Source organism: Henckelia pumila, chromosome 4 (assembly GCF_033568475.1).
Source record: "Henckelia pumila isolate YLH828 chromosome 4, ASM3356847v2, whole genome shotgun sequence".
NCBI classification, from domain to species: domain Eukaryota; kingdom Viridiplantae; phylum Streptophyta; class Magnoliopsida; order Lamiales; family Gesneriaceae; genus Henckelia; species Henckelia pumila.
Genome location: NC_133123.1, coordinates 131667178 through 131694801, shown reverse-complemented (window position 1 = coordinate 131694801; position 27624 = coordinate 131667178). Strand labels below are relative to the sequence as shown.

Genomic DNA, 27624 nt, shown 5'->3' with positions numbered 1-27624 from the left:
AGAACAGGAGCTCGCCAAGGAGATACACTAGGATGAATGTACCCCTTGTCCAAAAGATCCTGTAGCTGATTCTTCAACTCACGCATCTCTGACGCAGCAAGACGATACGGTGCTCGAGAAATAGGCGAAGTACCCGGCATCAACCCTATGCCAAACTCGACTTCCCTAACAGGAGGAAAACCCGGAATCTCATCAGGAAATACATCTAGAAATTCATCCACGACCGGAATGCTCTCTATCCCAACGCTCTCAGCAGACAAATCAACTGCATAGATAAGGTAACCTTCCCCGCCAGACTCTAGAGCTCGATAGGCTCTCAAAGCAGATACCAGTGGCATCGGGGGTCGCGCTTCCTTACCATAGAAAAACCAGCTATCACTCTTCTCCGGATGAAAGCGTACTAATATCTGGTAGCAGTCCACTGAAGCTCGATAGGTAGTCAACATATCTATTCCCAGAATGCAATCAAAGTAGTCCATCGCAAGAACCATGAGATTCGCTAACAGAATGTTCCCCTCAAACTCTAAAGGGCAACCCATCAATAGACTCTTAGCCAAAGCAGATTGGCCCGTCGGAGTAGAAACAGACATCACTACATCTAGTGCAATGCATGGTAACTTATGTCTCTTAACAAAACGTGCAGAAATGAAGGAATGAGATGCACCAGTGTCAATAAGTACAAGAGCAGGTATACCATAAAGCAGAAATGTACCTGCGATAACTTTCTCATTTTCCTCCACTGCCTGATCATGTCTCAGGGCAAACACCTGGCCAGAAGCTCGTGGCCTCAAATGAGAACTCCCAGCAGGCTGTCCCTGCGACCTCTGCTGAACGGTGGCCTGAGAACTAGATCCCAAACCAGAACCAGAACCGCCTCCCCCAGATAGTGGACAATCTCTCCGGATATGACCAGTCTCTCCACAACGGAAACAAGCTCCAGAAGCTCTACGGCAACGGTCGGTTGGATGGTTCTTCCCACAGTGATCACACTTATCCTTCTTACCGAAACGGACAACACCAACAGAGCCAGAGGAAGAAGAAGTAGATTCAGACTTCTTGAAAGATTGGGCACGGGGACCCAAAAAACTAGCAGGTCTCGACTGAGAGAAAGACCTATTCCGTCGAATGCTGTCCTCTGCCTGATGACAACGGCTCACCAAACCCTCGTAGGACATGTCATCGCCGACCGCCACACGCTCGTGGATCTCAGGGTTAAGGCCCTGAAGGAACAGATTATACTTTATCTCGGAGCTGTCGGCAATCTCGGGGCAATAGGATAGCAGATCAAAGAACTTCTGCTGATACTCATCAATAGATATGGCTCCCTGTCGCAGACTCAGTAGCTCGCCCGCCTTCGACTGAAGGAGTGCAGGATGAAAATACAGCTTCTGAAAAGCTGTGCGGAACTCGGCCCAGGTGGCCACTCCTTTCACCGCAACAAAAGGTGCAAAAGTAAACCTCCACCACCTGCGCGCACGTCCATCCAGAAGATAACCAAGGGTCTCCATCTTCTGCTCCTCGGTGCATTGGAAAGTCTGAAAAGTCGTCTCCATGCGGTCTAACCAGTTCTTCGCATCCTCTGGAGACTCACCTCCAACCAAGGGCTTAGGCCCCATCTGCAAGAATCGACGTACACTGAAACGGTCCTCATCTCGATGACGATGGAGGCATTCCCGACGAGGCTCCCGGTCGGCATCACCCCAACGCCCACCAATACTGCCATGAGAACTCTGGTCGTCACGATCTGCCATCTACAAAATTAACCTAACGGTTATCTTATGTAGAATCTAAATCCCAAGAATACTTTGCATGCTCTGATACCATAAATGTAGTGACCCTTACCCGGATCACCTACTAAACAGAACTTAGGCATGCAATTAATTTAATCAAAACAGTAATCAGAATTAAGCTGCGGAAACCATAGACATTATACAATCCCAAGTAAAGGAATCTGTAAATACCCAAATATAATACAACCAAATCAAACAGCTGTATCAATCCAAATAACAACAGAATAAAACCTAGGCAAAGCTCCAGCTAGCCAACCACTGCCTAGCCCCTCTTGGATCCACCCGCCTCGTCCAATCGCAAACCTGCCCCATGTAATAGGGTGTCCAGAAACACAGAGTACGAGACGTGAGCATAAAATGCTCAGTATGAGAGTATGAGTATACATTCATGCAAAGTGAACTCCCTATAAACTCGAGGTCAAGGATCAGATAACATAGACAGACCGGGCCCTGGTATGTAGCACGCTGTGCCGTCGCTTCAGGAAGTGGCTCCCATACCATAATACCAGTGGATTTACCGGACTCAAAGCCATGGAAGTCCATCCACTAACAGGATAGGGTACAACCCTACTAATAGACATCTCGAAGGAGATAGCTCAGTATGCAAATGAATGCAGCATAAATCAATGACATATAAACCATGCAGTCACATAATACATGCATACTCAGTCAGGATATCTCGAACAGTACTTTCGTACCTCAAATCAGTGCAAGCTCTACCAACTCTAGGTCCACGCCTATAGTCTGCTCTACACTGCCAAATGATACTACTATCATTATAGCGCTCTAAAAGCCTTAACTAAGCTAAAGCATACTCCTAAATATTTTTAGGAAGCAAAAGCTATACCTGCGTCCGTCGTTAGCCCTTTGATGTCGATGCCTCCAGAACTTGGGCACAACTCCGCTACGACTATCGAACACCTCGCCAACCCCCGGGTCAATCCTATGAAGACTAGAACTACTCAAATATGCCTGGAATAGAGAGGGATTCTCGGAATTGGCAAATGAAAGTGAAGCCTCGGCCTTCTATTTATAGACATCGATCGGAACCTCCGATCCTCGATCGGAACTTCCGATCTTCGATCGCAACGTCCGATCCTGCCATCGGAGCTTCCGAACATCGTTATCTGCCACGTGTCAAACTATCACTGGTTGACTTCGGATAGGGTTGATCGGAGCTATCGATCCTGATCGGAGCTTCCGATCCTGCCACACGTCATGCCTGACGTAATACCATCGGAGCTTTCGATCCTGCATCGGAGATTCCGATCTCAATCGGAACGTCCGATCCTGCATCGGAGCTTCCGATCCGTCCGGTACCCAATTTATTTAATTAGCGTTGATTAATTCTTAATCACTGATTTTGGGTACGGGCTACTACAATTCAAAATCTAGCATTAGATGTGATTTATTTATTGCAAGATTTGCAGACTGCCACTTTGATGAAACTATTTTTTCGAGACTAGGGGAGCAAAGTTGTATCCTAAAGTACAACAAAAAATTTGTTAGAATGAGAAAACATTATCTCAGTATGATCCCCGAAACAATCAATGTCAACAAGAAGTTGAAAGCATTATTCATTTTCAAAGAATTGCAAATCAATTGCCCAATGATTTTATTAGTACAATGATATGTCGATATTTTCCTATGTTTACTTGGATTAAATTGTGATGATTAGGTGCATTTTGATTGATTAAATTCATTTTATAGTTTCTAATCATTGTATGTGATTTGATGTAGGAAAATAGAAAAAATGGATCTAAAGAATGGAAGGAAAGAGCCGAGATAAGTGAAGAAGAGCGAGGAAGAAAAATTCTCGATCGATCGGTAAATTTTTATCGATCGAGTGAGAGGAATAAAATGTTGGACAGAAGACCTCCCGATCGATCGGTAACTTTGTACCGATCGAGCGGGAGAAGAAAAAGATGAAGATGTGGATCAGAGGATCTCTCTCTCGATCTGCAGCTTTATACCGATCGATCGAGAGAGACGTGAAATTCAAGAAATTATATTTTAATTAGAAAAATTTATTGGGAAGGACTCTATACTTTAAATATCATCTAGAACCCGAATTTAATCATCTTTGGATGGCTGAAGAGTGAAGAATAGGTCGTGGCGACTAGGTTTTCATCTCTTGTTTTTAGAATTAATTTTTTTCTTCAATTTTTCTTAGGATTTTCATGAATTTTAGTGGCTAAGTTTTATACTTGGTATAGGAAGACAAACCCTTGAAGTTTTATTTATCTTGTGAGATTTTGATCTTCATTTTTTGATTTTTATTTGAGTATCAAGAGTTGTTTGGAATCGATTGATATGCTTTTGTGTTTAATTATTGGCTTGATCACCTAATAATTTTCTCATGCAATCTACAGCTAAATTAGATATCAAATCCGTAATTGTTTGATCCTTCGAATTTGTGAAGAAACTATGATTAATAATTTCCGCTTGTGAATTTGTTAAATTTTAGGAACAACAATTGACTAGATTAAATACAACCGCGTGTGTTTGTGTTGTCTAGATTCATCTGTTTCACTAGTTTGAATGCTACTTTAGATTTAAATCTTGATCGCTTGTATCTTGATTGATTTATTGTTAAGGGTTAATTTATAACGATTGTGTCTAATTAACTAAAATTAAGGTGAGATGGGAATTAAGTTTTTAATGATAAATATTCAAATGAGAATTAATTATTTTTAAAGAATCGGTGATCGAGTGAATAACTTCAAGGGCGTAGTCGACCGATACCAAAACTTGTTTTAAATTGATTTCTTCATTCAAATCCTAATCTGCATGCTAGTTAATAAAATTTAGTTTAATCTGTTTTTAATTATTAGTAGTTAAATTGAAAATCCAAAACCCCTTTTTTAATTATTTTCAATAATTTTAAGAACACAATTAAATTCACTTTTCTCGTGGGAATGATCTCTACTCTCGCTACTACATTTTATTTTATTTATCTAAGTTGAGTCGGGTAATTTGGGAGCGATACTTCTAAGCGCTACCATACAAAAAATGTGACAAAATCATACACACTAGTAGAGAATACTCTGATAAAGATTGATGTCCCCTTAGGACCATGTAATAATTTACCCGCAAATGAATCTAAAATATGCTAGAAGCTTGGTCAAACAATTGGTTCGAAGGATGCGGTGCCTAGAAAAAGAAAAGTACAAGAAAAAGAAGCAGGTACAGCTCCAGAAGAAGCAACTTTACATGATAGAACAAGAGAAATAAATGAAACAGATGTGGATAAAGTGATTCATGAAAATTTACAATCACATGAAAATATAGAGATTTCAACAAATTATTTAATATCTCGTAAAATATGAAATCGAAGTAATACAAACATCGATGATGTTTTCACTCTAAATGTAATCCTTGATATTATGCAAGGCAATGATGATCCCGAACCACAATCTGATAAGATTATCAACAAAGAAATTACTGGCCAAAATGGAAGGTGGCTTTTATAATCGGAATTAGATTCTTTAGAGAAACGTAAAGTGTTTGGACCCGTAGTTCAAACACCTAAAAATATAATCTTTGTAGGATACAAATAGGTGTTCATACGAAAAATAAATGAAAATGACGAAATTGTAAGATATAAATCCAAACTTGTAGCCCAAGGTTTCTCTCAAAGATCTGGAATCGACTATGAGGAAACGTACTCACCTGTAACGGATGCCACCACTTTTCGATTCTTGATTAGCTTGGTTGTATCAGAAAAATTGGACATGTGACTTATGGATGTGGTTACTGCATATTTATATGGTTAACTTGATAACGACATATAAATGAAATTTTGAAGGATTTAAGTCATAAGAAGCAAGTGATACAATCCCCAAGACCATGTTCTCAATAAAAATGCAAAAGTAATTATATGGATTAAAACAATCCAGGTGCATGTGGTACAATCGCCTTAGTGAGTATTTGTTAAAAGAAAGTTACACAAATGATGCTATTTGTCCATGCGTTTTTACAAAAAAAAGACGGATGAAGATTTGCAATCGTGACAGTATATATGGATGATCTAAATTTCACAAGAACTCCCGAAGTGCTTACCAAAACTGTCAATTATTTTTTTGAGAAAAAAGATTTGGGAAAGACAAAATTTTGTCTTGGCTTGCAAATTGAACATTCAAAAAGAAATATTTGTTCATCAATTTTCGTACGCAAAAAAGATATTAAAATGGAAGCACATCCATTAGCATCATCAATGCAGAAAAGATATTAAAACGAAAGCACATCCATTAGCATCACTAATAATTGTTAGATCACTTGACACTAAGAAAGATCATTTTCATCCACTTGAAGATGGAGAGAATACTATTGGTCCGAAAGTATCATATCTGAGTGCAATTGGTACGTTATCATATCTTGCAAATTGTACTCGACCAAATATAGCATTTTTTGTTAACCTTCTAGCGAGATATAGCTCTTCTCGAACGCGAAGACATTGAAATGGTGTAAAACACATATTTCGTTACCTACGTGGTACAATTGACATGAGTTTGCTTTATTCGAAAAAAATCAAATTTCTCTTTATTAAGATATGCAGATGCAGACTATCTTTCAGATCTACATAAAACCAAATCCCAAACGGGTTATGTTTTTACACGAGGGGACACAGTTATATCATGGAAGTCGACAAAAGCAAAATTTAACAACAACATCATCAAACCACTTAGAGATCATTGCAATGCATGAAACAATCCAAGAATGTATATGGTTGAGGTCCATAACACAACATATTCAAAAATCATGCGGACTACCAACAACAAAAGATAGTTCGACGACTATATTCGAAGATAATGTTGCTTGCATTGCATAATTAAAGGAAGGATATAATAAAGGCGATCGAACAAAACATATTTCATCAAATTTCTTCTACACGCACGAACTTCAGAAGAAATGTGATATTGATGTCCAACAAATTCGCTCACATGACAATGTAGCTAATTTATTCACAAACATCAACATTCAAGAAATTGGTGCACAAGATATGGATGCATTAACTAAAAGACCTTTGGTGATTGAAATCAGGGGGAGTATCAATTGTTGTACTTTTTTTTTTCCTTCGTTCGGGTTTTTTTCCACTGAGTTTTACTGACAAAGTTTTAATGAGGCAACATTGGACTCTCCACCAATCATCTAAGGATGATGTTATATATAGATGATATTTAGGTGATTGATTTGATTGTAATATTCTTTTGTGTAATATTCTCTCTAACTTATAAATAGAGGTGTATAATTGAAATAAGAGAGAACTGATTTCACTCATCTTTTTTCTATTGTATTTCTCTAGTCTTTCATTTTGTTCCTCTTTTTTCTACACTAAATTTATAACACTGTGAATATTATAAAATTTAAACAATTATACCGTATACAAAACAATATAAATAAACTAATCATTTAAGTTACTTCAATTAACCAAAAAAAAAAATTTGTTCATGAACCCATCAAATTTTCATGCACTTGTTTTATAAAACATAATATGATTGTTGAAATAAGTCTTACATAAGCGTTTGTCAAATTAATTCGAACAAACAAGTGATATTTCATAAGCGTGTGCAGCCTAATTATGAAAAATGTAATTGTCATACATGTATACTTGAACATTTTCTGAATATATTTTGTTGAAATTGGCCCAGAAAATGATCCAAATATTCAATTAACGGTGTTAATTAATACCAGTTCCAGTAATTGGGATGGTCGCCAAATGAACCATGAAAACCACAAATATTCCTATGGGAAGTGGAAACGAAACCTGCCCAAAAAAATAACCCACAAATACCCGTTACTTCTTTAACATAAGTTAAAGTAATACAAAAAAAGTCATGCGTACGAATTACGAACTATTCACATTCAGAATTAAATAAATTTTTTGTTCAAAAAAAAAAGAATTAAATAAAATTTAGTTATATAAAAATTCCAATTGGTTGGGCAATATTTTCTTTTTAATGTTACAAAGAGGTGTTAACTTTTTCAACGGTAAACTTTTAATTTTTTTATTAAAATATCAATGAGAAAACTCGTCATTCACCCAAACAAAAGGTTAAGAGGAGAGGAAGAAGCATAAAAATCAAAAGAATGTGCGACACAGTTCGTCGATCTAGGCACCTGAATAAGATCTGTGATAAAAGGTATGGGTGTGCAATTGTATGTTCAGTTCAGTTTTAACGAAATTCTGTTTGGTGTTTCGATTTACGGTTTGGATAATGCGACGTGTACATAGAGTTTTACATAGAAGGTTACACGCCCTATTAAATTATGAAAGTATATCAAAATTCTTTTAAATTTTTTTTCTTTTCAACCAAACCTATAATTCTTTTGTCTTGCTCAAAAAATCTTTTAAAGAAAATATTTTTTTATTACTTATTTATAGAATTAATTTTACTGAGTTCAACAAAAATAATTACTTTATAAAATTTTAAAATATAATTATGAAAATATAATTATTTATTGAGTTGAACAAAAATAATAATTGTCTATTTTTTATAGTAAATATATTTTAAAAATTTTAAAATTAAACTTTTAAATTTACATCGTATATAAACGAGATTTTATTATTATGTATTTAAATTAAAATATTTTTTTATTATTATGTGTAATAATTAATTATTTTGTTAAAAAAACAAAATAAAAATCAAATCATGTAGGTTTGAGTTGATCGGGTTAGTCGAGTTCGAGTAGTCGCTATTGATTTATTCGGATTTGGTTTGAGAAATTTTTAAAAAGTTTTTGTACTTATTTATAGAATTAAGAAATATTTACTATATTTTTATATATTGTATGTTTGAAAAAAAAACTTATTGTAAATTGTATCATATATTTTCAACATGTAATAATTATTTTGTAAAACATTGATTTTTAATATTTTGTGTATTAAGTACATTTTAAATTTTGTACACTTGAACTTTCAAATTTAAATCATATAGAACTATATAAGTGAGATTTTGTTATTATGTATTTAAATCAAAGTATATTGATTATTATTATGTGTATTTAATTATTTTTTTAAAAATTTTAAAAAATCAAATATTTTGGGTCCAACCTGAACCCTTAAACCTCCACCTTAATTCGATAATTATCTGGTCAACTCGAATCGGGTTCAATTTTGACACCCCTAAAATGCACAATAAATAATAAAATAAAAAATAATAATATTTTTGTTAATAGTTTTTTTGAACAAGACAAATAATTGTAAATTGAAAGTAATTAAATATTTTAAAAGAATTTTGATATATTTTCTTAATTTAATAGGGCGTGTAAACCTCTTTGTAAAACTTTATATACTAATAGCATTATCCTTACGGTTTTTCAAATTCATAATCTGAAACCAAACCATTTTATTTCGGTTTGGTTCTGTTTTTTTTATTACGGTTTTGGTTATTACGATAAATTATTACAGTTTGAGTAAGAAGTAGAGTTATAAATGAAGTTATATGTTAGAAATTTAAAACAAATATAATAAAAAAACAGCGACCAAACCAAAATTTTTATTATCTTGAAACATCAAAATTAAGTAAAAAAATATATATACATGGTTATGATTTTGTAACCAATTTGTTAGTTATCTTGCAAACATCAAAACAAAATAATAAAAAATATAACGATTGAAGGTTATCAGGTTTGACGGTGAAAAGTCAAGGGGGAATGTGGTAAATCTGTAAACCCAATGAAAATTACATGTATTAATTATTTTTATTATTTATTATATTTTAAATGGTCGGTTTGATTTTATCGATTTTTAAAAATTCAGAACCAAAAACTGGACCGAAAATCCGGAACTATCAAAAATCAAACCCAGAACCGACTGAAAAACCGTTTAAACGGAATCGAAAAAACCAAATTTTACGGTGTGGTCGATTTTTTTATTTGAACCGTTTAATGCCCACTCCTAATAAAAGGGATATTAACTTGTGGGGCATTCAAAGGTTCAATTTTTTATTTGTTGCTTACATGAGGACAAATGTTTGTTCTTATTTCTTTATTTCCCACTTTTATATTTCGAATTAATTAAAGAAAAAAGCATTAACGTATAAAGTAAGTTCATGAGCATAAGAGGTATAATAAAAATTTTGAATTTTTTTTTTAAAATCCAAAAGATTATTGGAATAGATCGATTCATCTGTCTATGTAGTCAAAGCCATCTTAAAGTCTCTTTAATATAAAATGAAAACGCGTGAGTTGGGAATTTATGAGACGACGCTCAAGTCCAAATGAGGAACAAAATAAAACATATCGTCTAAATAATACTATGATCCTTTTATAAATATAAATAGGGCTTTCACCACTTGTGTTTATTTATAGATGCGGAATCCCAATCAAAATTAGACGACAAAATAAATGTCCCCAATATATTGATATATATTTTTATTTATTAAAATTAAAATAATAAAAGAAATTTCTTACTCTTACATTCTTGAATCGAATCCATCATTTATGTTTAGTTACAAAAATTGTAGCAGTTCAAATTTCTCCTTTCCTCAATGCATTTATTGTCCTCCCTAGTTTTTGAACCAACTATGAGCCCGTTTGAATACAAATATTTTACTTTTAAAAATGTTTTTTAATTTTGCTTTTAAAAATATGTTTTTAAATAAAAATTGTAATAATTTCGTGATGTGATAAATAGATGAAAAATACTTTTTAAATTTGAGTTATTTGAAAAACTATAAATTTAGGCTTTTAAAAAAGAACTTAATTTTATGTATGTATGAAAAGCCGAATCAATCATTTATGTTTGTGTAAAAAGTTGAAACAAGCAGCTTAAATTCCTCCTTTTTCAATACACTTTTCTTCATATTATGGAAGCATTTACCATAAAAAGAACTACCTGTCATTATAACTATTGCAGATCGATATTGTTGGATCGGGCTACATTATATTATATTTTGAAAGTATGAAACAACAATCCACACCGGTGCCACGAATTTCAAATTCTTTCCTCAAATCAAATATTTGCATCCAAATGCAACCTAAAATTATATCTATCAATAATCCTCTAACCAAAACATGTATTTAAAAAAAAGGGCTGGGTTTTCGAGAGGATGACTTGAAGCTTCTATAAAAGAAGAATAAGATAAGGCATCAGTTACCTCATCTAACAAAACTTCCCCGATGATATGATAACAGGGATCGAGATGACTTTTTATCAGTGTCTACCATATGGCCCAGAATGCAGGAGACAATTTTTTTTACTTTTTTTATTTTGGTGTAAATATTACGATCAAAGATCCAGCAAACAGCACAAGCAGCTGTTTCATGCACAAAAACAGTTCGCAGGGCTAAATTTCGAGGTAAAGAGTGGGCAGAATTCACAATAAACAACCAAATGAGCCTCGCTCAAATACGGTTACAATACTCAAGTAACAAGATAAGTTTCAAATTCATAGATCGATTGTGAAAAGGGCAAGTCTCCACAGAACAAGATAAGACACATGAACTGACGGCATTCTGTCCACATGAAATATAGAGAGCGCAAAACAATTAGTATATAGACACATTTAGCAGCATTCACTCAAAAGCCCATGCATTCTCCCTGCGAACTTCTTCTTCCTCTTCTGGAGTAAAGTCATTTTTTATGTTGAAGGTCTTGCGAATCTCCTCAGGTGTCTTACCCTTGATCATGTCAGCCACAGTTTGACAGGTGAGATCAAGTAAGCTCTTGATGTTTAAGTAGTTTGCAGCCTGGAAAGATATTAGGGGATACTTTAGAGAACAAGAGAAAGAACCAGCTTTCAAAAACTTTCTTTGCCATAACCAAGAAAGAAAGCAGGGTGGGTTGGGTGTGTAGCCATTCAATCAAAAGAAGGAAAAGGGGTGCTATCAGCAGAGCCAAAAACTCGAATATTCCAACTAAGGATATTGCATATAAGAAGTCTAAATATCAAAAACCAGTTTAAGACAGGCGTTGATTAGAAATTTGAACACCACAAACAAAGAAAGTGCATCAAGGGACAAGCTCAAAATAAGTGAAACCTATCACACAAATGCCCTTACATGAGTCTAGAAACCAAAAAAAAAAAAAAAAGTTTCAGCATGTAGCATGGTAAAAATGTCAAACATTTAGCAGGGTGAAAAACCAAAGATGCTTAAAACCCAGCACAAAAACCAGACAAATCACCAATCCAATAAGAAAATTTTGCCCAATGCATCTTCATCTCCAGTCCATGTCACAAGACAAGGCAGACAAAATTTTAATGAACTGTAAATTAGAACAAAGGGGAATCCCTACTGATAAACAAACCGATGACCATGTAAAATCCCACGAAACTCACAATTCAAAAATAAAACTAACATCAATCATATGAAATTAAATAGCCAGATAAAGAATCCAATTCCACATCGTGATTTTGAGCAAGTAGTTGGGCGGGGCAACCATCCAAATGGAGTAGTTTCATGTGGCCCCTAATATATTGTCTAATTAAAATGGTGTTCAAGAGAGTTATATAACTTTGACAACACATGACATAAATTGGTGAGGACAGACTTGCAGTTGTTGGAGCTGAAATCCAATAGAAGAGAAACAAAAAATAAAAACACGCCAAAGGTTATCGTGCGAAAAGAAGAAACATGAATAGGTCCAAACTAAAACTCAATATGACAAACCAAACAATCCAACAGCACATTCAAGCGACATTTGGCAGATATTTACCGAAGCAGAAAATAGCAGCAAAGTCCAGCCACACATAAAATGGTAACCAGCCAAAAAAATCCAGGGGCAGATTAGTCAAACGGAGGGCATGACAGCTAAAAGAACCAAACCCAGGGGCAAAACCGTAAAATGAAAAGGAGAGAAAAAGAGGGATATACCAAAATCAGATCAAAGAGCGTCCCCTGATCCACCTTGACGAACTCGGCGTCGAAATTCTTCAACTCGTCGTCGACGACCTTGTCCGTGGAAACGCCGTCGGAGGAAGCCTTGGCGGCGGATTCGACGTGGCGCTTGCAGTACTCGATCACCTTGGCGAGGATCTTGGACGTGACGTTGGGCAGAGGGATAGTGGTGTCGGCGCAGTTATCCTCGATCATGTGCTTTATGGTCTGAGATTCGACGGCGACGGCCTCCTCCACTTCGAATGTCTCGCCGTCGGAGCTCTTCAACACGATCATCTTCTGCGAAGCGCCATCTATGGAAGACATCCTTCTACCAACGAACGATTGATTTGGGAACCCTAGCGAGAAAAAAAGTATCAAGGAGAAATAGATAGCCTTTAGATTATGTGAAAAGTGAAGAAAATAATACTACTTCTCTTTATATTTATATATATATATATATTGTCATAATTAAAATATATAACAAAAAATAATATATTGTTATCGGCGGCTGAGGGACTTGTAGACCGGTATATATTTTCTTTGATATATTATTATATAGTAGTAGGTATGTGTTTTAGAAAAAAATTAAATAATTTATTTTTTTAACTTTCTAAAGTTAATTTCTTGATTTGCCGAATTGATAGGAGGTCAGATAAAGTGTAATATATATATATATAAACTTCACAGTCGTACCAAAATTAGTTGGTACAAGAATTTTAGCTTAATAAATAATAGAGATTATTCAAAACACTAGGGCAGACGGCAGCACATAGAAGACCCATTATTCATACGTTTGGCGTGATAGCTTCAGAAATCAGAGTTCCCCGTTTCGGTTGAATTTTATAAAATTAAAGCTATATATGTTTTATTTATTATTATTATATAGCTCAATTTATTTGACAAATAAAGTCATCTATGTATATATCATTTGGAACGAGCTTTATAGTAATGATTGGACTTGATCAACTTAAAACAGTTATGTATTATGTAAAACAAAAAAATATTAATTTTTATTAGAAATATGAGTTACATGGATCGATTTGATAGATATAAATCTATGAAAACGTAATCTATTTTTTTATTATATTTTAATATTATAAATATGTATAATTTCATTTAATCTTATGTCTCATATATAATATAGTTCTGTAAACAACTACACACATATTTATCTTTAAATTTAAAGATAAATATGTATATAAATAATAATGTGTATATACTTATCAAAATTTAAAATCTAAACAACTTCACACATATAATCAACATATCTAAATATAATTATATTTTTTAAAATAAAAAAATATATCAAAATAAGTTCATGTACTACTAAATAATAGTTTTAACAAATTCAAAATCCAAATAATTATATATATAGGCCAAAATAAAATTTTAACTTTAACAAATAATAAAAATAAAAAAATGATGTGAACGAGTTCGGACCGGTTTTTTTATCGATTCAAAGGCGGCTTGGATGGTTTTTGACCGAGTTTATTGGATGTATTTGAATGTGTTTTTTTTATTTAAAATTTTTAAATCGGATTTGAACATATTTGATTCATTGTTGATTTATGAATAATATTTTAAGTTAATTGATATTTGCATGAACAGTAAAAAATTATAAATAACAATTTTTTTGATAGACCGAGTTAAGTTGGAGATATCTTTTCATGGTCACTATTTGTTTAATCACAAAAGGTGATGTTTTAAGAGTCGGCTTTTGTGAAAAAAAATATCTTATTTGATGTATGAAAAAAAATTGATTTTTAATATAAATATGAGTCGAATCGATTGTCTTAACATCGATATACGAGCAGTGGCGGAGTCACATATTGCGGCCCGAGTGACCCGAAAAAATTTTAAAATTTTATATATATTGATTTAGGAAAATTTTAGATTAATTTGATAATAACCCGGGTGATTCGATTCAAAAGTTTAAACAATTATAGAATTTAAAATTTTAACTCGAATATTTTACGAATTCCGGCTCCGCCATTGTATACGAGACCATGTGAGAAGATACCAGCCTAATTTAATTCATGTGATTTATTGTTATTCATTTTTATCAATATTATTAGTTTTTTTTTAAAACAAATATATTTATATAATTTGGAAAGGCGCATCATTTTTATCCAGTCATATGAAGTTTGAACCTTCTTCCCCATGCTCCTTGGCCCATAGGCCATACAATACTGTACACTGGTAAAAGTAAACTTTCTAAAATTAGGGTTCAATCGAGCTGCGATTTTGCGACAATGGAAAGGCTTATCTATTCCAATTCAATACCTTCTAAGTTCCATTCCAATTCTCCAATTTTTCGCCAGCTTGCACCACTTCAATTGCCCCGGAAGCTTGCTCCGTGTTTTCCTGCGATGCCGTGGTCTCCGGGGTTCCTACGCTCTGACTCACGCACAGGCAGTTCGATCTCCTGCAGTCTCCATGGATCGGCGTTTCTTTCTGCGAATTGCGTTGAAATCGTGTCTACTTCTGAGGATTTGCCAAATGGGCAGGAGCCTAAGCGCGATTTCCTGAACAAGATTCTTCAGAAACTATCTCGGCAGCAAAATGTGAGCTCTTTTTATTTTATTTTATTTAGTTTGCGCTAGTATGATTTGTAGGAATTTTAGTTTCCTGATCTCATTGCTTAGTGATACCGGTAAACCATGAAAATTTTGCTGCTACAAGGGAAAGTTCCGCGAGTTGTGTTTATGTGTGTGAAGTACAGCTTGTTATGCTGTTAACTAAGGTTCTGCCGTGTGAAACTAGTAATATTTTACTTCTTGAACGATTAAAGGCTACGGATGTCGTGAATCTGTAAAGCTCGGGAGCCTATCAGAGGGAAAGATGTGTCTTTTAACGAGGAATTGAAATTTTTTATGTATTTTAAAACTATTTTTTTTTACCTTTGAAGACCAGTATCAAAATCCAAACAGTAAGTGTCTCTAAGGTTATTGATATTGAAAAATGTTTCTGGTTTGGAAAGTGTTTTCACTCTGTTTAAGTCGTAGTTGAAGTTGACAAGTAGAAAATATTACTAAAATGATCGGCCCTAGTTATTATGATTCATGAGGTGATGTTATGGTTTGTCAATGTTTCTTTGTAGCCTTAGTAGCCTAGCATGACCATCAATTCTTCTCTACTGGTGCTACATCTCTGTACACTACGGATTAACTGTGAGGAGTGATATGCAATACGAGATATATGTGGCCTTCTCACTTCAGCTCTGTATCTTTGTGGTTTTACATTCTCATAATAAGTGTGAAGTAGTTTCATCTAATCCCTAGCTCAGATAGGATTTAACCTTTTGTTGGTTACTTGGTTTAACCATTAGTCCCTGTTTAGAGGCACATTTTCGGGATAAATCCATTTTGCAGATCTTTGGTTTAAAAACTTCCGTGAGATGATAAGTTCTTAAACTGAAAGTCATGTTGTCGTTAGATCTTAGTATTTTTTGTTTCCTTATTTTTTCATTGTGTCATATGTAAACACAGAGACACTTGTTTCAATAGGTACTTCTTGTTGTCATTCAGCCCTTTGTCATCCTCAAAACAGAGACATGGTTTACAAAAAATGATGAGAGGAGTTTTAGTAACACATATCTTGGAACTTCGGGGGTCTACTTTCTGTGTTTCTTTGTCGTTGACTGTTATCATTCTTTCTATTCGCTAGTCCTAGTGTATAATCCTAGTGTAATATTCTGCATTAGAGATTGGGTTGATGGTTGGTTCTCTTTAAAACAGACAAACAATGTCTTGTGCAATTTAAAAGAATTAATTAACCATAATAAAACCGCCGAATTAGAAGATACTTGCAGTAAATTCCTAATTTAAATTTTAATTATCTCTGTACAAAATGTTTATAGTTGTCTGCCAGTACAAGAGTTGTTACCATTTGGTAATATCTCATCAAGTTGATTTGAGGGACTGATGTAGTGGTGTATGTTATGACTATATCTTAATTGATTCAGGTGTTTAATGCCGGGACAGTGATCTTACTATCAGCTCTCTGTTTAACATTATTCCACCACCCAGCACTCGTTTCACCAGCCTTTGCGAGCTTTCCTAGTGGGCTCGGAACTGGAAGTTCCGCAGCAGTTGCAGCTGGTGGTAGTCTCACTCGCAGTGAATTAGTGAGCAGTGCATGGACTGGCTTATTGGCTGGTTGCTTACACACATTGTCAGGTCCTGATCATCTTGCTGCATTAGCTCCACTGTCAATAGGCCGCACAAGGATGGAAAGTGCTGCTGTTGGAGCCCTGTGGGGATGTGGCCATGATGCTGGCCAATTGATATTTGGTCTACTTTTTCTACTTTTGAAGGATCGGCTTCATATCGAGGTTATCAGAACTTGGGGAACTAGAGTAGTAGGCTTGACTCTCCTCATAATCGGCGCAATGGGAATCCGGGAAGCTTCAGAAATCCCTGCACCATGTGTTGCCATGGATGAGGCTGAACGTGACGTTAGTAGGCATGAACGTCTCCCTAACCCCATAATTGGAAAGAAGAAGATTGGGTTTGCGACGTTTGCCACAGGGATCGTCCATGGCTTGCAGCCTGATGCGCTGATGATGATCTTGCCTGCACTTGCACTACCTTCTCGTTTGGCTGGTGCTGCATTTCTATTCATGTTCTTGATTGGGACGGTTGTGGCTATGGGTAGTTATACGGTATTTATAGGGTCATGCAGTCAGGCACTCAAGGACAGGGTCCCTAGAATAACGGAGAAGCTCACATGGGCCTCCTCGCTTGTGGCCATTGCTTTAGGGGTTGCCATTCTTGTTAGCCAAGTTTTTGGATATAGTTTGTATTAGTTTTATTTTTTTGTCTCATAATGGTGGTGAAGGATCAAGTAAAAAATTATAGAGAATTGAGAGCCAATGCATCATCTGCTGTAGCTCTGCGTTTCTAATGTGATGATTTTTGACATTGAGTTACTCTTTGGTGCCTTCCATTGTCAAGCCTCGAAACAAAAACTACTCCCAGGAAATTGTTTAGCCTGGTCAGATCTATCATAAGAATCAAGATTCACAACATCACGATCAAAACGGATTTGTTTTTGGCAATCATGGTTTAACAAAATCTAGGTCTCCCCATTTGGAACCCATAATAATTACAAGTATCGGCTGGTTGTTGTGGCCGAACCTTTGTGGTCCCAGGCAAGAATTATCTTATGGCACGTGATGACTTGGAGTAAACACATCAGTAGAATTGTGGCTATTTACCCATTTTCTGCTTTGTCATATGCATTGGACTTGTGCTTGGGTGCAAATGTGAACCCGGTAGGCACCTTGCCAAGTAACATCTCAGAGATCCTAATCTGCATTTATAATGACATATTAAGAATAGACAACGTTCTAAATGGAAACGAAACTTAATGGTGAGGAAAAAGTCATGTACCCAATCAGCAGCAGAATCAGATGCCATTAATGTCTCGAGATCATCGCGCCCAAAATATGAGGGTGGCCGCCAATTGATCTTCTGTGGGATAACATCTAAGAGACCAACTGGAACATATCTGCATGTGTAACCGAGCCATTCCAGTAAGAAATGCCTCGTTGTCTCAACTCCTGCCATCAAATGCAAACATGCAGGTCAACTTTTCAGCAACCCTACAACAGCAGGATGGATGCATGTGTTTCCAATTCGAAATTACCAAACACACAGAAAACCATTCCTAATACCTTTCGAATCCGAACCCCAGTGCTCAAGGCCAAAGCGTACATAATCCTTCAAAATGTCCAACCTTTCCCCAGAACTAATGTCCCAATTCCTCTGTTCCTTAATTTCAGTAAATATCCAGGGCTGCAAATGCGGAAAGGTGACACTTAGATATAAGATAAGTAATGCTTCAAGTAGGACGTTGAAAATTGCTTTGTTGAGGAGAATACAGGGTAAATCTCTGTACCAACCTTAATCAACGCCCCTCGAGCAATCATACAAGATGAGAGCTCAGGGCAATCGGTACGGCGAATGTTCCAGTCGAGATAAGAGAACACATCACCATTTCCAAGAACTTGCAGGCCCGGAGTGGCAGCTCTTGCACACTGGTAGATGTATTGCCAGTCTGCAAGTTTGCTGTACCGTTGCTGCCTTGTGCGACCATGTATTGTTATTGCAGAGGCTCCCCAATTTCCAATATCATGTATCAAAGAGTCAATTCGGTTTTTGCCCTCAAAATAACCTGTCCTTACCTGAAGGTGCATAAAAAAAAACGCGTACTGAAAAGAGAAATTGCTTCCATAATTTACCATGCAAAAATGGTCAAGAATTACCACGTTAAGGACAGAATATCATAAAACTAAGTGAATTGTTCATTACAACTACATTTCAAGTTTTTAACAGTTCTATACTTCAATTTATACGTGTTATGCTTATTTGACTGTCGCCTTTAAGGAACTTAATTAAGACACATATTTAGGTGATTCAAGGCACTATCCTCTCACCACCAAGATCGAATCAGAAGACATCAGTTCCATAGCATACCTTGATTGTCACGGGTGTATCAACGGCACTAGAAGAAGCTTCTACAACACTTTTCATCCGCATTGGTTTGGTGAGAAGGCAAGATCCAGCACCCTTGTTAACAACAATATCAATTGGACATCCCATATTAATATCAATGAAATCCACTGTGCAATGCTTCTCAATAAGTTCAACAGTTTTAGCGACTGTATCTGGAAAGGCCCCACAAATCTGCACACCAAAGAAATCCTCAGATGAATGGCGTCTCAGCAATGCCCATTCTGAAGCTTGACCCTAGATTCAAACCAGAAAACAATAACAATAAGTACTTCCTCTAGATTACTTCCAAACTAGAAAGTTTAGCAAACATATGCACATGACAATAACTGCATAATGATCTAGAGCTTGATATCTACCTTTCAGCATGTTAATATGATATTCTTATAGATTGAAATATTGGCTAAGTAGGAAAAAACTTTAATTCCCAACCTGCAAAAGATTAGTGCACATAGCCATCTCACCACATGTAATATCAGCTCCCAGAACCTTGCAAACCCTGCGATACGGTAGATTTCCTACAGTCGTAAGGGGAGCAAGATAGAGTTTTTCTCTAAAATCAATGAGTTTCTTTTCACGTGGATGCAACTTTAGGCTTTTATCGGTGTCTCCTATAGCATGTTCCACGATGGTTTGTGGTTCATTATGTTCACAGCTATTGTCTGCGTCTTCCTCTTCTTGAATTCGACCTGTCACAGTAGACCAAATAAATCAAAGCACCCCTATACGCAGAAACTTACTGGTGGAACCCATGGAAAGCATTGTAACAAACCATTATCATGTTGTACTGAACAAGTTTCATCCACCAGACATTTTGTCTTCTTCGGGGGTCTGAGCTCGTCATCCACATCTGTTTCATGTTTTTTATCTTCTTCAACGGCTTCAACAGAACAATCCACTTCTTTAGCAGGCATTTTACAACAACCATTTTCATCAACTTTTCCAGTGCCATTTGCAAAATTTTCAACATTCTCATCATCCACCATTTTCTTTTCTTTTCCCTTCCCCTAAAATAAACAATGACAGAACTTATGGATTAGCTTAGAAATAATACAAATGGTTGAACACTAGACATCAATATATAATGATATTGCAAAACATTATTGACATGAGAGAGATGTAATAATTAATGAATAATTGTACATAATGTATGCACTCTAGCTCTTACCAGAAGCCCAAGCAGCTTGAGTGAAGCATCTGCCTTGGGGAACTTCACTTTGTTTTTCCACAGAAGCTTCTGAAAATCCTTCTCCAATGAATTCATCTCGTTGCCTTTCTTGCGTGAATTAACTGTTCCATTACCCACACAGGCATCATCATCTCTATGTGTGCCTGCAAATCTACAAGCCAGACCATAAGGGCATGGCCCTTCATTAACCAGAAAAGGGCACGTTCCTTCCAAATCGTCCGGTTTCTGCATTTAATAAAACTGAACCCCATCAAAATAGCACAATACATGAATTAGAAAATGAAGCATGCAATCAAAATCTTTGCAGCAAATATCTTCATTCTGGTTCGGCGACTACCTGAGCTTTAAATGCTTCCAAATCATGGCTGTAGCGGCAACTCTCATTATACTGACACGAACTAACCTTCCCACTTTTTGCTACCTCCGGACACAGATGCAGTGCCGATTTCTTTTCCTAAGTTGATCATATCAAACTTTCAGTCCACTGCATACGATTACAAACTATCGACATTTTATCTAATGAAAAAGTTCAATACCGAAACCAATCACAACCAAAAAACTTCGACGTAAAAAATTGGCTAATTATATTATACATTTCAATAATCAAGGAACTGAAAGATAGTGAAAAAAGATACTTTATGTCACCTCACGGCGCTCGCGTTTGAGCTGGCGCTTGGATTTTTTCTCCTTGAGAATTGGAGTTGAAGTTGTATCGTTTACATCAGTTTTCTTTACATCTGAATCGTTAACATTATAAGTATCGGAAGGTCTGACAGAAGGTGGACAGAGAAACTCTCGTTTTACAGGAGCTATGGCTTTAGCCACCAGCTCCTCCGTGCTCAGCGCAGCAACGGCCGTAGAAGGCGACGATACGACATCGTTCAACGAATTGGCTTCGGTTTCCATTGTAGGGTTTTGTGGTATCTATGGATGGAGAGGTGAGTGAAGCAAGGAAGAAGAAGAGGAGACGCGGAACGGCGTCGTGTTAATGAGCATTAAACATGGGCCAGAACATCTGGGCCAACGACTGACACTTTGATGGGCCAACCAAGGCATGAGAGCCCCACCACCCTAAATCTAGGAAACGAACAAAATGAAACGTAACATTTGATTTTTCTATCTCGCATTCATGTAACACTCTTTCCTCGTATATATAAATATTTATTTATTTAAATATTAATTAAATATACAAAAAAGGTCACTATAGTATATTTGGAATTTTTTTTTTTGAAACTAAAAAAAAAAAAGTAAAATGTTATTCATATTATTTAAAATAAATAACTCAAAGAAAGAAAGAGACTTCAGGATGAGGATAATAATTTAAGTAAATTTTCTATAATTTTTTAATCAAATAATATAATCATATATGTAACAAAAAAATTATTATTTGTGATACCATAATTTAAGTTCTTATGAAATTAAATTATGGCAATTAGCTGTGTGATGGCTTAAAATCGACGTCCACTATTATTTAAAAATTAAGATCTTACAATTTATAATTTTTTTTTTTATTCCTTAAAAGAAAAGAAAAAAAAATATAGCAACATAATAATTTTGAAAACCGAAAGAATCATAAATAAACTTGAAAGATGTATTAATTAATGAATTGTGGGTGACAGAAACACAAAACACGACATTAAAGAGAACAAAAGCGACATCAAACTTAAAGACGAAAACAAAACATCAAACTGAAAACACGACTTAATTAGGGATGAAATCTCCGGCCATGCACCAGCACAGCTAGCTAGCCTTCACTGCTTGGGCTCATCTTCTGCAGACGGAGTAGCTTCGTCGTCCTTCGATTCCTGCGGCTCGGCCGTCGGTGACTGTTGCATTTCACCGGTTTCGTTGGTCTCACTAGACAACTGATGATGAATATTCCTAGATGAAGATGCATATGCTTCCCTTTCTTGCCTCAAGCGTTGCAATTCCTCTGCCAAGGCTGCCTTCAGCGCTGTTCCATGACCACCAACCCATAGTAAGTAAGTAAGTAAGTAAGTAAGTCCACAAAAGATCAATAACCAGAAAGAGGGGAAACTATATATATATGTATAGTCGATCGGGACTCTTAATTAGCTAGTGAGATCACCTTCTTGTAGATGAGCCTGCTGTTCCATTGCCTGCAGCCTAAACTTCAGTTCATTGTTCTGGTTGGCCAATGCAGCAGCTTCTTGCTGAAATCGAAAACGAAACAAGATGAGAAAAGGGAAATAATCTCATGTAAAATCATTATACAAGTGAACTATATATTTATATATAGCTAGCTTTGATGATCACCTGTAGCTGAGCAAGCTGGGAAGCCAGCATCGTTCTTTCGTTCTGTAAAGTCGCGATTCGCTGTTCCAATTCGGCCACGTATTTCAGCTTTCTCTCTTTTGAACGCGCAGCAGATCTACGGTTTGATAAGATTCTACACCAACAAAAACTAGTCATGAGTACTACTAGTTAATTCAAGATATATATATATGATCATGGATGGGATTTTATATAAATTAAGAGAGATATATCACCTTTTAGCCCGCCTGGGATCTCTTAATGCTATCTCGGAGAGCCTGGGGTTCTCCAAAATCTTGTTGAGATCATCACCAGTAAAAGAAACACCACCTAACGTGAGGCCGCCGGAGGATTGGGATGAAGTAGTGATCATGGATGAGATAATTTGGCCTGCCGGCTGTGTTCCTGCAGCAGGCACTGGATACGGAGGAAGATCAAGAAAATCATCAGCAAGATCTGTGTTCTCCAGAAAACTATCATCGGAGACACTTCGTAGGTGAAGATTCATCTGCTGCTGAGAAACATGATCTTCCGCGGTGGTACTGCTGGTGCCGATCCCTTCAGGAGGCATGGAAGACACATGATGAGTACTCCTCCTCCTCCTCCTCCACCTTTCGTCGGCGCTGCTATTCTCATCGGTATCGCCTCCTTCGACTCCGATCATCTTATGATCTCCAAAGTCGAAAGCTCCTTGAGGAACCTCATTTGCTGCTGCAGTAGTGGTTGTAGTAGTGGGTGCGTCCATGTAATCCAAATCCATGAACGCCGAGAAGACGTCCTCCTCGACTTGCACCATTTTGGATTTTCCCATCACCAGTATCTCTGCAGCAGTGTTAATGTTGTCTGATGTTTCACGGACTGGATCAGTGTCCAAACCTCCAGGGATCCTATTCCTAGTCCAAGGAACATTAATATTACTATTGGATCCAGAAGGTTGATCGCTAGTAGCCCTTCTGTGAGCCTCCAAAGCCGCCGCCCCGATTCCGTAGCAACTACCACTCGGGACGAAATGTGAGGGCTGCAACAACGAGTAAGAGGTCGAGCTCTGCTGTTGCTGGGGATACAAGCTGGAATCCAGCTGAGGAAAAGCAGGCATAGGCTGTGACATGATGATTTCAAGATTATTATTATTACTGGGCCTCAACAAATTCTGCTGGCTTAACCCAGAAGGGTACTGGTTATTAGCCTGCAGGATCCGGGAGTAAGGTGATGATGGGATATTGCGGGGAAGCTGTTGACGCGGTGGAGGACGGGGCGGCGACCCCGGCGGCGGCCTTTCGCCGCTTTCTCCAGTGTCACCGCTCATTCACCAACTCTTATTTATGTATACTTAATTGGGTGATTAATTGGAGACACTCAAGTATATATATTTTATTTTATTTGCATGAAAATCCAAAACCAAGAAGCTCCCCTTTTATAGAAGGATTCTGCATGGATAAAGAAGAACGTGCTTATTCATAATATAGTAGGTACTCAAAATTCACGCGATACTGTTTACGAATTATTACAACAATCACAATATTTTGCCAATACTTGGTAGCAACATAATTTATGTTGCTACCAAAATGAAACGTACAGTTCATTGTCTATACATCGTTGGGTGTGTACAGCAATTCCATTTCTTTATCCGCTCAAATTTCACTTACCATATTGCCAAAAAGACTATTACTAAACTAAGTTATTTCATCCAAGAGCAACCATTGAAACATGATTTATTCGTAAATTTCGCGTAACGTCGTGAACGACGAGCTGAATGATCGATAATTAAGATAATCTCGTGTTAGATCAAATTCGTCAATCGAGCTTGCGTGGAAAAAATGATCTTATTCATATATAAATATGATCCATAAAGATAATCTCGTGTTAGATCAAATTCGTTAATCGAGCTTGCGTGGAAAAAATTATCTTATTCATAAATTCTACGTAACGATATATAGAAGCGAACAATAAATAATCATTTATTTTGGTCTTCTACCAGGCAATAATCATTTATACGGAGTTTAAATTCCGTTTGGACAAATACTTTTTATAAAAGTGTTTTTTTTTAATTTTTTTATAAAATGTTTTAAAAGTTGTTTTAAGAGTTGTCAGAATCGAAATGCTACTGCTACCGGGGTAGACCAGTAGTGAGCTACTATTGTCTTGAAGTTGATTCTAAGAGGGCATTAGCTACTTGCTGTTAGTGAATTTACTAGTGTGAGCCACTGAACTTTCTTTTCTCTTATATTTCCAAGAGTCAACCAAAAAATATACTTGTGCGGAAAGAGGTCAACTAGGATGTTAGAACAACAGAAATCAGATGCATGTCTCCACAATGGTATGATATTGTCCACTTTGGGTACAAGCCCTCATGATTTTGCTTTTGAAACCACCCAAAAGACCTCATATCAATAGAGATATCATTTCATATATTAACTCATGATCTTTCTCTTGATCTTCCAATGTGGGACTTTGGTTGACTACCCAACAATCCTCCCTTCAAACGAAGTCACACCATTATTCACATGGTCTCGGCCTCCCCTCAATCCGTCCTCCAATCGAGGCTACTTCACTTCACTGCGTTGAGGCACACACCTTACATGAATTCCTGGGAGCATCACCCCTCGAGAGTTTATTCACGGATTTTTATCGGGAGCCCTCATCTCCTTCGTTCAAATCTACGAGGATTTCACCCACATTGGCTTGATCAAATCATGGCTCTGATACCACTTGTTAGAACAACGAAACTCGGATATCTTCACAATGGTATGATATTGTCCACTTTGGGTACAAGCTCTCATGGTTTTGCTTTTGGAATCACCCAAAAGGCATCATACCAATGGAGATATCATTTCATTTATTATCCCATGATCTTTCCCTTAATCTTCCAATGTGAGACTTTGGTTAAGATTGGACTGTATCAGTTGGTTCTACTGGAAATTAAGAGTAGAAAGCAGTAAATAATATAGTGGTTTATTTTTGGATGTTAGAAGACTCAACTGCTCCTATGTCACCTTTTCTTCTGGTTCTGCCAGAAGGTACAACTCTTGCAACACCCCACCTGAGCAAGGACTTATCCTACTGCCTACAACTGAGACTCCTATTATCAACAAATCAGTTTTTACTGATCTTACAAAAGTGTTTTGATAAGTTCACTCAACTGATTAGTTTACAAATATTGTACAACTCAACACATAACACAAAGTGATCCTAAGAGATTTGTATTTCTATATGCATGTGCTAGTGTTCTTCGTCTTCTGTATATGATCTTCTATACACTCTTCTTGTATGTATGTAACAACTGAAAGTGTTCAGTTGTTCTTTGCTAAGTTGTAATTAAGTGGTCTGAGTTCTGGTGAGCCGGTGCGTTCTTCTGTTGGTTGTGGTCTCTATTTATAAGTGCAAGATAACGGTCATCTTTGATTCAAATGCATCCGTTGATAACTAGCCGTTTTTTGTCTTTTAGTTCACTATAAGAATGTACACTGTGACTGTGCAAATTTGAGTCTACTCAGTGTACTTAGAGATCACCTTTAGTTAATATCTTTAACTGAGCTTCTGTTGTAATGCTTCTTCTGCTTATGCTATTCTCTTTTAAGCTCTTCTGCTTCTGTTTTTGTTTCGCAGCTTCTGTTTCTGCTTCTGTTGATGTGCACAGTTGTTTGTTAAACATCAAAATTTAGATATTTGAATTATTAACAAGAATAAAATATGTGTTTGAACAACTATTCTATAGCAATATTTTAACATTTAAAAAATAATATTGTTTTGATTTTTATCATTGTCTTCCATTCTAATTAAAACGTATATTTATAAACACTTATCAATTGTTCTATAAAACTATATTAGGAAAGAACTTTTTAAATATTTTCGAGAGGAATTTTTATAATTAAAGTTTCTAATAATTAATTGAAATAAAAAAAATTATCATTTTAGCGATTCTTAAATTTATGATATTTTCTAGTAATTATTTGCATTGGGAATAATAATTTAAATTCAGATAAAGTGGAAAATAAAATATTGAAGTTAAATATGAGATGGTTTCGTTTCAATATATACCAAACATTATAATTAAAATTATAAATATTAATGATACTTTGTCTGTCTACGAAAGCGCGGACGATGACACCAAAAAATAGTTAGTCGTCGCTTAACTTTATTTTTTATATTAGCGATAGGATCACACGCAGTTGTGTGTCATATAATATATGAATTTTAATTTTATGAGTTTTTAGTTATGAAATAATGTATTATTTAATAGTTGAAAATTAATTATCGAAAAGATAATATAAATTTAATATGCTAATATAATCAAATTGATATTTGAGATATATACGTATGAAATTAATCATAGAAGCAAACATGATACAAATTGGTTGAAGAAAAAGTGGAAGGTGTTAGAAAGAAAAAAAAAGTTGAGAAAAAAGTGGACACAAAAGGGTAGAAATGAAAGATGTTTTTTGACACACCAAAAAACAATTACTATACATAAGACACTCAGGTTTTATAAAATAGTATAGATAATATAGATAGATAAATAGTATAGATATATATGAAAAATAAAGATATTCAGTCAAAATAATTAATAAATTTGTTTTTTCTTAAAAAAAATAAGAAATTTGTTTTTTTTCTGCCAATATTTCACTTATCATATTGCTGAGACAACTCAGAAAATTATTGTGGGTGAGTTGCATTCTTATCCCTATTTTTTATGAATTCGACACTCACATCTCTTGGCATGTTATAACTTTGATAATTGAGTAGAGAAATGAGTGTCAAATGCATAAATAATAACAAATTCTTCAAATATATTTATTCAATCTAAGATTGCGCATTGAAACATGATTTTATTCGTAAATTTTCACGAAGAGAGAGCAGAATAATCCATAAAATAATTATTTGTTAGCTCGAGTTCATTAACTAAGCTTTCATGCATGCAGGGACAGACTTGTTTGAGGGGTTAGCCTAGGCTTCAGCCCAGGCTGGCCCCTCCCTTATACCCTATATATATATATATTATATATTTGGGCTCAATATATATGTGAGATTGGGC

At 35.8% G+C, this 27624-nt stretch overlaps 3 protein-coding genes across 3 annotated transcripts; 1 reads left to right on the top strand and 2 right to left on the bottom strand.

Moving 5' to 3' along the window:
* Positions 1-11093: 11093 nt before the first annotated feature.
* LOC140863229 (SKP1-like protein 1A) lies at positions 11094-13036 on the bottom strand. Its single transcript, XM_073266512.1, has 2 exons — positions 12609-13036; positions 11094-11483 (listed from the first exon to the last, which is right to left on the bottom strand). The coding sequence occupies exons 1-2, from the start codon at positions 12936-12938 to the stop codon at positions 11310-11312; spliced, it is 504 nt and encodes a 167-aa protein (XP_073122613.1). The 5' UTR covers positions 12939-13036; the 3' UTR covers positions 11094-11309.
* A 1722-nt stretch (positions 13037-14758) lies between these two features.
* Positions 14759-17563, top strand: LOC140864329 (chloroplast protein FOR GROWTH AND FERTILITY 2-like). The gene is made up of 2 exons (XM_073268447.1): positions 14759-15178; positions 16579-17563. Exons 1-2 carry the CDS (start codon positions 14867-14869, stop codon positions 17419-17421), a joined length of 1155 nt encoding a protein of 384 aa, XP_073124548.1. The 5' UTR covers positions 14759-14866; the 3' UTR covers positions 17422-17563.
* Positions 17564-17582: 19 nt separating this feature from the next.
* On the bottom strand, positions 17583-21285 carry LOC140864328 (tRNA-dihydrouridine(47) synthase [NAD(P)(+)]-like). The gene is made up of 10 exons (XM_073268446.1): positions 20964-21285; positions 20656-20772; positions 20298-20543; positions 19902-20136; positions 19562-19818; positions 19094-19366; positions 18520-18801; positions 18292-18412; positions 18008-18177; positions 17583-17927 (listed from the first exon to the last, which is right to left on the bottom strand). The coding sequence occupies exons 1-10, from the start codon at positions 21222-21224 to the stop codon at positions 17829-17831; spliced, it is 2061 nt and encodes a 686-aa protein (XP_073124547.1). The 5' UTR covers positions 21225-21285; the 3' UTR covers positions 17583-17828.
* Positions 21286-27624: the final 6339 nt, after the last annotated feature.

What these genes read in the sequence shown, in the direction of transcription:
- LOC140863229 (XM_073266512.1), bottom strand. Translation starts at nt 12,938, where the DNA reads ATGTCTTCCATAGATGGCGCTTCGCAGAAGATGATCGTGTTGAAGAGC. An exon ending in CGCTCTTTGATCTGATTTTG is followed by an intron (nt 11,484 to 12,608) that starts GTATATCCCTCT and finishes ATATCTTTCCAG; the next exon opens with GCTGCAAACTACTTAAACAT.
- LOC140864329 (XM_073268447.1), top strand. Translation starts at nt 14,867, where the DNA reads ATGGAAAGGCTTATCTATTCCAATTCAATACCTTCTAAGTTCCATTCC. An exon ending in AACTATCTCGGCAGCAAAAT is followed by an intron (nt 15,179 to 16,578) that starts GTGAGCTCTTTT and finishes TAATTGATTCAG; the next exon opens with GTGTTTAATGCCGGGACAGT.
- LOC140864328 (XM_073268446.1), bottom strand. Translation starts at nt 21,224, where the DNA reads ATGGAAACCGAAGCCAATTCGTTGAACGATGTCGTATCGTCGCCTTCT. An exon ending in TCAAACGCGAGCGCCGTGAG is followed by an intron (nt 20,773 to 20,963) that starts GTGACATAAAGT and finishes TGATCAACTTAG; the next exon opens with GAAAAGAAATCGGCACTGCA. An exon ending in CTGATTCTGCTGCTGATTGG is followed by an intron (nt 17,928 to 18,007) that starts GTACATGACTTT and finishes TTATAAATGCAG; the next exon opens with ATTAGGATCTCTGAGATGTT.